The sequence below is a fragment of the Cervus canadensis genome, chromosome 8 (assembly GCF_019320065.1).
Source record: "Cervus canadensis isolate Bull #8, Minnesota chromosome 8, ASM1932006v1, whole genome shotgun sequence".
Taxonomy (NCBI): domain Eukaryota; kingdom Metazoa; phylum Chordata; class Mammalia; order Artiodactyla; family Cervidae; genus Cervus; species Cervus canadensis.
This window is the reverse complement of record NC_057393.1, coordinates 39,072,924-39,087,971: the sequence shown is the minus strand read 5'-3', so window position 1 is coordinate 39,087,971 and position 15,048 is coordinate 39,072,924. Positions and strand designations below refer to the sequence as shown.

At 39.6% G+C, this 15,048-nt stretch overlaps 1 protein-coding gene, 1 non-coding gene and 1 pseudogene across 3 annotated transcripts; all 3 read left to right on the top strand.

Annotated features, from left to right (window-relative positions):
* The first annotated feature begins 2,221 nt into the window (after positions 1-2,221).
* Positions 2,222-12,543, top strand: LOC122446174 (interferon-induced protein with tetratricopeptide repeats 1-like). The gene is made up of 2 exons (XM_043476061.1): positions 2,222-2,374; positions 9,156-12,543. The coding sequence occupies exons 1-2, from the start codon at positions 2,370-2,372 to the stop codon at positions 10,591-10,593; spliced, it is 1,443 nt and encodes a 480-aa protein (XP_043331996.1). The 5' UTR covers positions 2,222-2,369; the 3' UTR covers positions 10,594-12,543.
* On the top strand, positions 10,780-12,543 carry LOC122446175 (annotated as a pseudogene). Its single transcript, XR_006270801.1, has 2 exons — positions 10,780-11,258; positions 11,382-12,543. The product of XR_006270801.1 is annotated as a eukaryotic translation initiation factor 4E-like (transcript).
* A 1,754-nt stretch (positions 12,544-14,297) lies between these two features.
* On the top strand, positions 14,298-14,404 carry LOC122446860. The gene has a single exon (XR_006271020.1). It is a non-coding gene; the product is annotated as a U6 spliceosomal RNA (small nuclear RNA).
* Positions 14,405-15,048: the final 644 nt, after the last annotated feature.

The window sequence follows — 15,048 nt, the reverse complement described above, 5'->3', positions numbered from 1 at the left end:
CTCTAGTAGACGTCAAAACATTCAGAATTCCATTCTTCTTCCATGCCATCCTGTGACTCAGGAGGAAACGGAGGCCTTCATTGCCCACTGTGCAGGGGAAACAAAGGCACAGAGCGCTAAGAGACAGAAACTGGGCCTCACAGAAAGGGAAGGAGGTTCAGGGGCCGAGTCCCACCTCACTCACAGAATTTCTGTCATACAGTGGACAACAGGACCTTGTTCCAGCCCAGGTGTACATCAAAATCACCTGGGCATTTCCTTTTAATACTGAGATGGGGAGGGGGCATTCCCAGGGATGTTTTCAGTTGGTCCCAGGTGGGGCCGAATTAGCATTATTCTGAAGCCTCCCTAGATGATTCTAGTGTGCTATGGTGATCGAAATTCAATAATCTATTCCCAATCACTTTCGCATCAGTTGAGGAAACTGAGGCTCACAGGGATGAAGTAGTTTACCACAGCTGGCCAGTCACTCAGGGAGCCAGCTGACCCTATACTCCTGGGAATGGACTTACAGCGCAGTGCTGAAATTTCATTTCTGTAAGTCTCGTTTTCTCCAGTTCTTGTTTTCTCTTCCTAGCTGTAAGTGCACTTTTGGACACACACATACACAGACTTTTTGGGGGGCTGTTTTCTTCTCTACGGCTCTATCTTGTGTTGCTCCAAGGTCTGTTTATTCTACAGAGACACTGGGCAAGATTCCAAATATCTAATGAGTCCAAGCCACAGTCCCATAGACCCAGGACTGCTGCCAAATTCATGGCAAGGGCACGATAAACGTTTCGTGTGCTTCTCTGCGCTCTATCTAGTGCACTGGAAAATTACAAACCCAACTGCTTTTCTTCACAAGAATTCCAAATGTACCTCACTCCCCTGCAAAGAGAGGTTGGCTCTCTAATTAATTTATCTTGGCATCTGCTTATCGCCTGAACATTTATTAGAAGACAATTTATTCAGAAATTTTTATTTGTGTAGAACTTTCTAACTAGTTCAGGATGGCATGGCAGATGAGCTAGGTAGGAGGGATTAAGCAGAACAGTTTAGATTTGGCAGTGTGTTTAAGTGTTCCTAAGAGGAACACTTTCTTACAGCTCCTCCTTTTCTGATTCTTATTTAAAAGAAAGAATATAGGTTTTGTTTTGTTTTGTTTTTAAAGAAAGCACTATTTAAACTTGATGACAGAAAATACCACGACTATTACTACTATTATTACCATCATCATCAATAGTCACTTTTTATTTGCAAGCTTTTATGTGCCAAGTAGTTGCTAAGTACTGGGCTAGCCAAAAATTCATTCGGGTTTTTCCATTATATCAGCACTTACTCTTCTCAACCTCTTACCACAAGCACCATGACTAAGTAAGATTACACAGGCCAGGTTGAGGTAGGCCAAACGTGGATGCCATGGGCACCAAGAGGATAATACTCTTACATAGATATGATAATCATGTCTAGTGAATATGAACACTTTAGATGGCTACAATAGAGAGCATTACAAAGAAGGAAATATTTTCATTCAGGCCCAACATGTTTTATTTGAAGTCTCAAGATTCTAGCAGTTAGGTTTTCTTGGTTCCCATGAATAAAGAAGGAGTTTTAGGACTCTTTTATCACTGATCATTCTCCAGAAAGAAGGGTATGCAAAGGCACAAAATAAATATTAAGACTGATCCTCTCAGAGAATAGGAATGAATTTGAGTTAAGGCTCTGGTTTACTGACTTGCAGAATTTTTACCATATAAAGAACAATGTCTGTTTCCAGATGAGCAAAGGCACAGATTGAGGGCATGACTTTGGCAAGTTCACAGAGCCAATTCTCACAGGACTCTCTGGCTATAGGTTCAGTGGACTCCACATTACTGGCATCTCTTAGTTCCTGGATTTCTAAAAGGCCTTACAAAGTCTGAGAGAGGAATTTGTTGTCATTCAGTTGCTCAGTCATGTCCGACTCCTTGGGAGCCCATCGACTGTAGCACCCCAGGCTTCCCTGTCCTTCACCATCTGGAGGGGGCTTCCTCCCAGAGCTTGCTAATTTCCCAAAGAGAGGAATCAGCATGTCAAAAAAACTGCTTTCCCCCAGCCTTTTCTCAATCCATTTTCCAAAACAGAACAAAGAAAGCAAAGCAGCTGTTTAAGTTTCATTTTCTGCAATTCTGCCTACTTTAATTTCACTTTCTACTTTCGGTTTCCAACTTATCGTAGCAAAAACACACCCACAAGTTACATCATTAGCTGCTGTTCATCTCCCTTATATAGCCCTGCCCTGGGGTATAAATTTATCTGAAAATCCATAAGACAGACAGAACCGACCTCCGAGGAGACCATCCAGCTAGACAAAACTCTGTACAACTGCTGCCTAATTCACAGCAACCATGAGGTAAGGATTTCTCTGCCTTTCTGTATAGAGTTTCTGGAAAAAACGTTAACCATTTTATATCAACAGACTCAGTCTCAGTGATGCCATTTCCTTATTTCTCTATTTGACCATCTGCTTTGGAATGAATGTGCATGTGAGTGTGCACTCACACACATGCACATTCATATATACCCATAAACTATTTTATCAATTCATTTTTCTTTTTTGTTAGCATCTCCCTGAGGAAGATGTTGAAACCCAAAGAAAGGGAGGGAAATGGGAAGGGAGGCAGGGAGAAAACAATCCCAGTCTCTGAAACAATTTTCCACCAACCTCACTTCTGTCTGACCTAGGGAGGGAACGGACAGTTAATCTGGATACAGACGTTGCTTTCTGGCTCCTCGGCAGGAGGAAAAAAGCAGAATGCACACAGCTGCGTGAGCTACAGCAGTGGGGTCTCTCAGCTGTCTTGAGAGAAGTACTGTGGTGGATGAGGGAGAGATGCTCACTGCTTAGAGAACAAGACCTTTGTCTGCTGGCATCTGGTCTCACCATCTGCACTGCTGGGTTCCTATGTCAGGCCTTATCAATCCGACTGGCTCTAAGATTAGCAGGTCAACTGTCCTCTGGGGAAGCCAGGTGGTCTGCAAATCTTTGACAGCCTCCTGTCCACAGGGCTTGGCTAGAGTTCTGGGCTTGGCTAGAGTTCTGTGCTTGGGAACTCCCACATCTTTCTTAGCTAAAGGGCCTAATGTAAACTGTATTATCTAAACTGAATCTTGATTCAAAGAACCCTGGATCTTATCAGATCAAAAAAAACATTAATATTGGCCTGTAAATTCGCCCTCAGTGTTTCAGTGTACGAAACTTTGAAGGAGCAACAGTTTCAGAAAACGCATAATTACAGACCTATTGTCAACCCTTTCTCCTTCCTTTGGTTCAGAGACAAATAAGAGTGGATTATCACTGATATGAAAATAATGACAACAGCAACAAAAATCATCATCATGATAATAGAAAAGTAGATATCATGTCCTGGTTGCTTATCAAGTGCCAGCCTGGCTTCCAAACTATTATGTAAATTATTACATTTACAAAAGAAACTTATGAGGCCAGTACTCATATTATACTTTTTACCAATAATGAATTTTTAAATTAAGAAATGTTAAGACTACATAGATAATAAGTGATAGAGCTAGACATGAACCAGAGTCTCTATTCAATGATACCTTATTTAATCTTTAAACCAATGTTTCTTAAAAGGTACCAATGGAGGTTCATGAGATCATTTCAGATGGCATAGTAATTAGCTTTTATATTTTAAAGGAAGATCCCCTGGAGGAGGATATGGCAACGCACTCCAGTATTTTTGCCTGGAGAATCCCATGGATAGAGAGGCCTGGTGGGCTATAGTCCATGGGGTTGCAAAGAGTCAGACACAACTGAAGCAACTTAGCATGCACGCATGCATATATAAATATATAATTTTCAGAATTTCTACTCAGGCTAGTAATATGACTTTAATAGTGATAAAATACATGTATAATAAAATTTACCACTTTAACTATTTTCAGTTCTGTTCAGTTCAGTTGCTCACTCGTGTCCGACTCTTTGCGACCCCAAGGACTGCAGCATGCCAGGCTTCCCTGTCCATCACCAACTCCTGGAGCTTGTTCAAACTCATGGCCATCAAGTCAGTGATGCCATCCAACCATCTCATCCTCTGTTATCCCTTTCTCCTCCTGCCTTCAATCTTTCCCAGCATCAGGGTCTTTTCCAATGAGTCAGTTCTCCGCATCAGGTGGCCAAAGTATTGGAGTTTCAGCTTCAGCATCAGTCCTTCCAACGAATATTCAGGACTGATTTTCTTTACAATTGACTGGTTTGATCTCCTTGCAGTCCAAGGAACTCTCAAGAGTCTTCTCCAACACCACAGTTCAAAAGCATCAATTCTTCGCTGCTCAGCTTTCTTTATGGTCCAACTCTCACATCCATACATGACTACTGGAAGAACTATAGCTTTAACTATTTTAAGTATACAATTTTGTAGTATTTAGTACAACAATGTAGTGCAACCCTCACCACTATCTAGTTTAAGAAAATTTTGTCACTCTGAGCAGTCACTCACCTCTCATCCTTCATTCCAGGACCTGGTAACCATTAATCTGCTTTCTGTCTCTATAGATTTGTCTATTGTGGATATTTCATATATATGGAAGCATACAACACATGGCCTTTTGTGACTGACTTATTTAACTTAATATAAAGCCTTCAAGGTTCATCCATAATGAAGCATGTGTCAGAATATATTTCCATTTTAAAACCGAATAATATTCCATTGTATGTACTAACTACATTTTGTTTATCCATTCATCCACTGGAGGACACTTGGGTTTCTCCCACCTTTTTTTCCCCACCTTTTGACTACTGTGAATAATGCTGCTATAAGTATACAAGTATCTATTCTTCAAGTCTTTGCTTTCATTTATTTTGGGTATCTACCAGAAGTGGAACTGCTGAATTATATGGTAATTCTATATTTAATTTTTTGAGGAATCATCATTTTCCACAGCAGCTGCCCCATTTTACATTCTCCCTAGCAATGCACAAGGGTTCTAATTTCTCCACATCCTTGACATTTGGTATTTTCTGTGTTTCCGATAATAGCCATCCTAATGAATGTGTAGAGGTATTTTATTATGGTTTTGATTTGCATTTCATTAATGATTGGTGACGTTGAACATCTTTTCATGTACTTACTGGCCATCTGTATATTTTCGTTAGGGAAGTGTCTATTCAAGTCCTTTGCCCATTCTTTTAATCAGTTATTTGTTTTTCTGTTGTTGAGTTGTAGGAGCTGCTTATTAGTCTAAATATTAATCCCTTATCAGGTACATGATTTACAAACATTTTCTCCCATTCTGTGGGATATCTTTTCATTCTATTGATAGTGCCCTTTGATGCATAAAACTTTTTAGTTTTGCTAAAGCTCAACTTGTTTATTTTTACTTTTGTTACCTTTGTTTTTAGCATATCCAAGAAACTGTTGCTAAATTCAATGTTATGGAGCTTTTTTTCCCTCTTTCGTTTCTAGATTTTTATAGTTTTAGGTGTTACATCTAGATCTTTGACACATTTTGAATTCGTCTTTTGTATACAATATAGGAACAGGTCCAACTTCAATCTTTTGTATATGGATATTCCTCTTTTCTGCATATATCCCAGACGGAGTGCTGGAGAAGCCAGAAACCTAGAAATGCCAGTAGGCATAAATAGAAAAGTCCCACGAAAAACCTGCTCTCTCTAGCCAAAGGACCCAAAAAGGAGACAGCCTAGCGAAACAAAAAATTTATAAACAACCGCTACTCCAGCCAAATACCACAGGAAAAGTCAAACAGAAACTAAGGCCCCGTTCCAAACTCTGTTAGTAAGGGCTGAGTGGGTAGCCAAGGCTTCTACTCTCACCAGGCTATGAGCTGGGCATCGGGACTCCCTCCCGCTCCCTCCCCCGATGGAGGATGCCAAAGAAGGCCAAGTGGAATGCAAAGACTTTCATCCCCACTTGGGTGTTAACAAGGGCCCCTCTCTTTGCAGTGGGGGAGAGAAGACCATAAAAGCAATGTGGATATCAGCCCCCACCTGGGGGTTATGAGGTGCCTTCCCACTCCCCACTGAGATGGCAACAGAGAGGGGTAGTAGAGTTAAGGATTTTCACCACCATAAAGAGGTAATAAGGCCACTCTCCTCAACTCACTTCACACATATGTGTACTTAAGTGTAAACCTAACATAACATGCATAGGACTTGAATGCCTAAAACTACAAATGCTAATGAAAGAAATCAAAGAATATCTACATAAACAGATACAGTATATTCATGGATTAGAAGATTCAACATAGTAAAAATGTCTATTTTCCACAACTGACAAAAACATTCCTATCAAACTCCAGTAAGACTTTTATAGACATAGGAAATATTAATATAAAATTTATATGGAAATGCAAAGGAACTATAAAAACAATTTTGAAAAAAAGAATAGAGAGGAATCACCCTACCCAATTTTCAGACTATTTATATACAGTAAACAAGATGGTATGGTATTGGTGGAAGAATAAACACAGAGATCAGTGGAACAGAATAAGGAGCCCAGAAATAATCCCACACAAGCACAGCCAACTGATTTTTGACAAAGTTGCAAATGCAATTCAATGGAGGATGAACAGGCTTCAACAAATCTTGCTGGAGCAACTGGGTATCCATAGGCTGAAAAATGAGCCACTGACCTAATCTCCATACATTACGCAAAAGAAACTCAAAATGGATCACAGATATAAATGTAAAATGATAGAACTTGTAGACGAAAACACAGGAGAAAACTTTCAGGACTTAGGGCCTGGTGAAGAGTTCCTAGACGTGATACCAAACACATGATCCATTAAGAGAAAAAAAAAACCAACAAATTATACCTCATCAAAAGTAGAAATTATGGGAACTTCCCTGGTGTTCCAGTGGCTAAGACTCTGCACTTACAATTGAGAGAGTAGCACTGAAACATATACATTACCATATGTAAAACAGATAGCGGGAATTTGCTGTGTCACTAGGGAGCTTAGACCCAGACAACACAGAGGGGTGGGATGCTGTGGGAGATGTGAGATTCAGGAGAGAGGGGACATACATATACACCTATGGCTGATTCACGTTGACATATAGCGGAAACCAATACAATATTGTAAAGCAATTTTTCCGTTAATTAAAAATAATTTTTAATTAATTTATTTAGTTGGCTGCACCAGGTCTTGGTTGTATCATGAGAGAGCTTTAGATGTGGAATGCAAACCACATATGGGATCTAGTTCCCTGACCAGTGATCAAACCCAGGCCCCCTGCATTGGGAGTTCAGAGTCTTAGACACTGGCCCACCAGGGAAATCTCAAATATAATTAAAAAAAAAAAAAGAATTAAAAAAAAACTAGGTAGTCAGTGGGAATTTGCTGTATGATGCAAGGAGCTCAAATCTGGTACTCTATAACAACCTAGAGGGTGGGGTGGGAGGTGGGAAGGAGGCTCAAGAGGGAGGGGACATATGTAGACCCATGGCTGATTCATGTTGATGTATGGCAGAAACCAACACAATATTGCAAAGCAATTATCATCCAATTAAAAGTAAATAACTTTTTTTTTTTTAAAAAAGGAAAGAAAAAGATTCTGTGCTTCCAATGAAATAGGTGCAGGTTTGATCCCTGGTCAGGAAACCAAGAGCCCACATGCCGTTTGGCAGGATAAAAAAAATTTTTTTTAAAAAGTAAAAACTTTTGCTCTTCAAGAGACCTTATTAAAGGAAAAAAAGACAAGTCACATGTTGCGAGAAAATCTTTGAAAACCATATGCCTGCCTCACCAATGATTCATATCTAGAATCTATAAAGAATTCTTGCAATCCAACAATAAAAAACAATCTCATTAGAAAACAGGAAAAGGATATCAAGAGATATTTCACCAAAGAGGATATATAGATGGCAAATAAACACACAAAAAGATGTTCAACATCACTAGCCATTAGGGAAATGCAAATTAAGACCACAAAGAGCTACCGCTATGTCTATTAAAACAGCTAATAACATTTTTTTTAAAAAGTGGAAATATCAAATTCTGGTAAGAATACAAAGAGCTAGATCATTCACCCATTACTCTGTATGTGTGTTAGTTACTCAGTTGTTTCTGACTCTTTGCGACCCCACTGACTGTAGCCTACCAGGCTCCACTGTTGATGGAATTTTCCAGGCAAGAATACTGGAGTGGATTGCCATTCCCGTCTCCAGGGGATCTTCCCAATCAAGGGACTGAACCTGGGTCCCCAGCATTGCAAGCAAATTCTTTACCATTTGAGCCACCGGGGAAGCATACATTACTAGTAGGAATAAAAAATGAACTGTGTGCATATTGTACCACTGCCAGTTTCCTAAAATATAATCTTTGGGAGAAACTGGGTGAAGGATACACTGGACTTATGTTCTATCTTCGCAAATGTCTGTGAATATATATATAAATAAATAAATATCTCCCACAAATAAATCCAAATAAAATAAATGGGTAAAATATGATCACATTTAGGTAGTCTTAATTTGTTACATAATCTGCAGATTAAGGTCCTGACTAAGGTCAATAATATTTCCTAAGGCTCTGAGTTTCTTACTTGTCTCTACCTCTTTCCTATTACAGCAATAGGAAAATAGAAAACTCTTATAAAGCATGAAATATGCATGCTCTAAGTATTTTACATAGATAGGCCTATTAACTCTCACCAAATCCAGTGTGATAAGTTTATCTTCTGTGCTTTACAAAGGAGGTTCTGAAGCACAGACTTCCCTGGTGGCTCAGAGGTTAAAGCATCCGCCTACAATGCAGGAGACCTGGGTTCGATCCCTGGGTCGGGAAGATCCTCTGGAGAAGGAAATGGCAACCCACTCCAGTACTCTTGCCTGGAAAATCCCATGGACGGAGGAGCCTGTTGGGCTACAGTCCATGGGGTCGCAAAGAGTGGGACACGACTGAGCGACTTCACTTCACTTCACTCTGAAGCACAGAGAAGTTTCACGGCCTAGAAAGTGCTGGAGTCAGTGTATGAAGCCAAGCAAACTGCATTCAGAGGCCACATGGATCTTAGAAACACAGGAACTCATGGAAGATCAAAGCAGGCATGCCCTTTGCAAGGCTAGGCTCTAAACATGAGGTGTTTTACCTGGCTCATTTCCATCGGCTGTTTGTCACCTAACAAAGAAAATCTGCTTTTGTTTTTACAGTTATAATGCTGATGAGGATCAGATCAAGGATAAGCTGCAACAGTTGAGATGTCACTTTACATGGGAGTTTATCATTGAAGAGACAGAAATACCAGATTTAGAAAACAGGGTCTTGGAGGAGATTACATTCCTGGACACCAAATACAAGGTGGGAATACACAACTTACTGGCCTATGTGAAACACCTGAAAGGCCAGAATGAGGAAGCCCTGAAGAGTTTACAAGAAGCTGAAGACTTAACCCAGCCAGAACATGCCAACCAATCAGAAGTGAGAAGTCTGGTTACCTGGGGCAACTACGCCTGGTTGCATTACCATATGGGCCAACCGGCAGAAGCCCAGATTTACCTGGACAAGGTGAAGAACACTTGCAGGAAACTTACAAATTCCTCCACCTATAGAATGGAGTGTCCTCAGATGGACTGTGAGGAAGGATGGGCCTTGCTGAAATGTGGAGGAAAGAATTATGAACGGGCCAAAGTCTGCTTTGAAAAGGCTCTGGAAGTGGACCCTGAAAACCCTGAATTCAGCACTGGGTATGCAATCGTTGTCTATCGCCTGGATGGCTTTAACAAAGCACCAGAGAGTAGTGGCGAATTTTGTCTGGACACCCTAAAACAGGCTGTCAGGCTAAATCCAAATGATGCATACATTAAGGCTCTTCTTGGCCTGAAGCTTCAAGATGTAGATCAAGAAGCTGAAGGAGAAAAGTACATCAAAGAAGCACTGACCAATGCATCCTCAAAGACCTATGTCTATCGGTATGCTGCCAAGTTTTACCGAAGAAAAGGCGTTCTGGATGAAGCTCTTCGGCTCTCAAAATTGGCCTTGAAGGAAACCCCCTCCTCTGCTTTCCTGCATCACCAGACAGGGCTTTGCTACAAGTCACAAATAATCGAAATAAAGAAAGTTACAAACTGTCAGCCTAAAGGAGAGGATAAAGAAAACATCAACAGAATAGTACCATTAGCCATACAACATTTCGAACGTGCTGTGCAACTAAAGCCCACATTTGAGTTGGCTTATACAAGCCTGGCAGAAATGTACGCAGAAGCAGGTGACCACAGAAAAGCTGAAGATACTTTTCAAAAAGTGCTCTGCATGAAATCACTCAACAACGAAATGCTGCAACACATACATTTCCACTATGGCCGATTTCTGGAATTTCACAAAAAATCTGAAGTTGATGCAATTAGCCATTATTTAAAAGCAATAAAAATAGAAAACGCATCAATAGATAAGGATAAAAGCATCAATTCTTTGACGAAATTGGCTTCAAAGAAACTCCGGAGAAATGCATCAGATATAGAAAGCTTGAGTATCCTTGGGTTCATCCACAAAGTAAAAGGAGAAATGAATGAAGCCCTGGAGTATTATGAGCGGGCCCTGAGGCTGGCTCCTGACTTGGCGATGTCTGTGCCTGTGACCCCTAGGCACTGAAATACGGACTACTGCCACAATATATACTAATCATCTTTTCTGCTTGCGACTTTCAGAAACACATTATGTAACTCACCACAATGATGTAATCTTTGACCAATTACTCAAACCTGATAAAACATTAGTTGTATTCAGAAAATAGTGAAACAGCCTTCAGGAGCAGTTGCACGATCAGATCTATCCAAGATGGTGACTGTGGAACCGGAAACCACCCCTACTCCCAACCCCCCACCTACAGAAGAAGAGAAAACAGAATGTAGTGAGGTTGCTAACCCAGAACACTGTATTAAATAAACACCCTTTACAGAACAGATGGGCACTCTGGTTTTTTAAAAATGATAAAAGCAAAACTTGGCAAGCAAACCTTTGATTGATCTCTAAGTTTGACACTGTTGAAGACTTTTGGGCTCTGTACAACCATATCCAGTTATCTAGTAATTTAATGCCTGGCTGTGACTACTCACTTTTTAAGGATGGTATTGAGCCTATGTGGGAAGATGAGAAAAAAAAACGATAAGGACGATGGCTAATTACACTGAACAAACAGCAGAGACGAAGTGACCTCGATATTTTTTGGCTAGAGACACTGCTGTGCCTTATTGGAGAATCTTTTGATGACTACAGTGATGATATATGTGGAGCTGCTGTTAATGTTAGAGCTAAAGGTGATAAGACATGGACACGAGTTTGAGTAAACTCTGCAAGTTGGTGATGGACAGGGAGGCCTGGCGGGCTGCAGTCCATGGCGTCGCGAAGAGTCGGACACAACTAAGCGACTGAACTGAAAAGTGATAAAATAGCAATACGGGCTACTGAATGTGAAAACAGAGAAACTGCTACACATATAGGGAGGATATACAAGGAAAGGTTATGACTTCCTCCAAAGATAGTGATTGGGTTATCAGTCCCATGCAGACACAGCTACTAAGAGCAGCTCCACCACTAAAAATTGGTTTGTTGTTTAAGAAGACACTCTCTGAGTATTCTCATAGGCGACTGCCTCAAGCAATCGAGATTTGGAGGCTGAACGAAAGCCTCTTCAAAAGCAGAATGGGCTGCATTTAAATTTGAGTTCCATCTAAATGTTGCTAAGATATAAGGAAGTCTCATTAGCCTTTGTCTTGTACTTCTGTATTCATATTTTCTTTTTTTTTTGGCTAGAGTGTCCATTATCCCAATCAAAGTATTACAGTACACATCATATCATCCCCAGAATCCATACATGTGTTCCTGGCCCACTCCGTAATAGCTTAATAGAATTAACCATTACAAAAACATTTGACCCATCTACAATATTAAAATAAAAGAACTTGCATTTCTATACAAGAGAATGATTTTGTTTACGTTCCATTGTATGAGGGAGCATATTTTACTGGTTTGAAAGAGTATGATGCATAGTTTTCTGGCAATTTTTTTGTTTCTTTTTACAGCATTATCTGTGCAGTACTCTTGCTGATGGCTGCTAGATTTTGTTTCCCTACTTGATAACATTAGTGACTCTGATTTCAGTTTTTCATTTGTTTTGCTTTAGTTTTTCTTTCTCATGTAACATTGGTGAAGAATCTAGGAATATGACATAAAGGTGGAATAAACATTAATTTTGTGCATTCTTTGGTAATTTTTTTTTGTAACTTAACTACACTGCTTTGCTACAAATTTATGCTTTTCATTCAAAGCACTGATCTATGTTTGTGTGGTTTCCTAAACTTAATTGTGTATTATAAAAAATGTAGTATCATAATTACATTCCTAATTAGAATTAGTATGTCTGTTTTTGTATCTTTATGCTGTATTTTAACACTTTGTATTACTTAGGTTATTTTACTTTGGTTAAAAAATTGGCTCAAGTAGAAAAGTGGTCCCACTCCTATTAAGACAGTGTACAAAACTGTAAACAAAATGTGTACAGTGAATTGTCTTTAAAAAATAAAATAAAATAGTGAAACAGAATATACATGCCTCTATATGTGAGAGAGAGAGAGAAGAGAAAGAACCGTTTCTCTGTGAATGTTATATAATAGGAAAAGAAAGTTTGTTGAGTAGATTTATAGCAAAAAAAAAAAAAACAAAAAAACACTGTACTTACATAAAATACAATGTTCCATTCAGTGCTAGATACCAAAAGTACTAGGGTGAAGGAGAGAAGGGAAGGTTCTTTTACCTCTACCCATCTTAGGTTCATTGGCTAGAGCCTTAAATTAAACTGACAAAAAAGAATGGATAAGAAAGCTGTGGTGCATATACACAATGGAATATTACTCAGCCATTAAAAAGAATACATTTGAATCAGTTCTAATAAGATGGATGAAACTGGAGCCCATTATACAGAGTGAAATAAGCCAGAAAGATAAAACACCAATACAGTATACTAACACACATATATGGAATTTAGAAAGATGGTAATGATAACCCTATATGCAAGACAGAAAAAGAGACACAGATGTATAGAACAGACTTTTGAACTCTATGGGAGAAGGCGAGGGTGGGATGATCTGAGAAAATAGCATCGAAACATGTATATTATTAAGTGTGAAACAGATCGCCAGTCCAGGTTGGATGCATGAGACAAGTGCTCAAGGCTCATGCACTGGGATGACCCAGAGGGATGGGATGGGGAGGGAGGTGGGAGGGGAGTTCAGGATGGGGAACACATGTGAATCCATGGCTGATTCATGTCAATGTATGGCAAAAACCACTACAATATGGTAAATTAGCCTCCAACTAATAAAAATAAATGAAAAAAAATAAAGAAAAAAACTGACAAAAGACAGATTAACAAGAGAAAAACAAGCTTATTAACACATGCATTAGGCATATACATGAGTACCCAGTGATGAGTAACTCAAACGGGTGACTAGAATGTGGGCTTATATAGCATCCTAACAACCAAATGATACATTTTTAGAAAAATGATAAGGCAAAAGCAAAGAACTTCAAATTTCTAAGTAGCAAATTGTATGAAGGCAAATATCTGGGGGAAACTAATGGAAGGTAAGAGTTTGTTTATAAGATTTGTTGCATATATCTTTCTGTCAGTGTCTCTGGGCTGATTAGGACTAGAGCTGTCTCAGGTGATTAACTTCTGTCCTTTCTGGTAGAGAGAGAAGAGACATTATTTCTTCAGGCAGATGGGGGAGAACAGAGAGTTTTTCTTATATCTGCTTCTTTTCAATTGCCTTCAGCTCAAAATAATCCTTATGACAAGGTGGCATATTTGGGGATGGCATATTCTGCTACCCCTCAGTTAACAAAGCAGACATTTCCCCCAAACCTCAAGCAGCTTACCATCTAGTGAGAGAGAGAGACAGGAAAACAAGTAAATAGTCAATTAAAGGTCAGTTTTCTCCATGAAGATGTTTGAAATTTAATTAATTGTCAAATTGTTCGAAGCAATTTCTATTGCTTTATGCCATTTTGTTTGAAGCACTATTGATTCAGTCATTTGCTAGCACTGATTTAGTCAGATGAATAAATAGGAAAACGATGCTAAAGAGTCTGAGAGACCATCTGTAACAATCACCTTTGATTATAACATTTTATTAAAAGACAATGCCCAACAAATAACATTTTTAAAAGGAAAAGTTAAGGAAACAATGCCATTGTTTTTTTCATTCTTGTACCTCTTTGGGGGGGAGATATATGCATTTCCTATTGTGGCTCTCTAATAAATTACCATGAACTGGGTGGCTTAAAATCACACTCATGTGCTCGCTTCGGCAGCACATATACTAAAATTGGAACGATAAAGAGAAGATTAGCATGGCCCCTGCACAAAGATGACACGCAAATTCGTGAAGCGTTCCATATTTTTGTAACGATAACCCTATATGCAAAACAGAAAAAGAGACACAAATGTACAGAGCAGACTTTTGGACTCTGTGGGAGAAGGCGAGGGTGGGATGTTCAGAGAGAACAGCATCAAAACATGTATATTATCAAGGGTGAAACAGATCACCAGCCCAGGTTGGATGCATGAGACAAGTGCTCAGGGCTGGTGCACTGGGAAGACCAGAGGGATGGGATGGGGAGGGAGGCGGGAGGGGGGATCGGGATGGGGAACACATGTAAATCCATGGCTGATTCATGTCAATGTATGGCAAAAACCACTACAATATTGTAAAGTAATTAGCCTCCAACTAATAAAAATAAATGGAAAAAAATCACACTCATTTATTATCTTATAGTTCTAGAGGTTAGAAGCCTGAAATGGGTTTCACTGGCCTGAAGTCAAGGTGTTGGCACATCCAAATCCCTTCTGAGGCCCTAGGGGACAATTCTTTTGGTACCTTTTCCACATTCTAGAGGATGCCTGTGTTTCCTGGTGGGGAAACCTAAATCCACAGAAATGACAAGTGCCCAGGGAATTCACAAAAATACCGGACAAGGCTTTGGATTTCTACTGAAATTCTATAGGAACTGAAGTGAGTAAGGTTTGTATCAGGAGCATGCATGAGA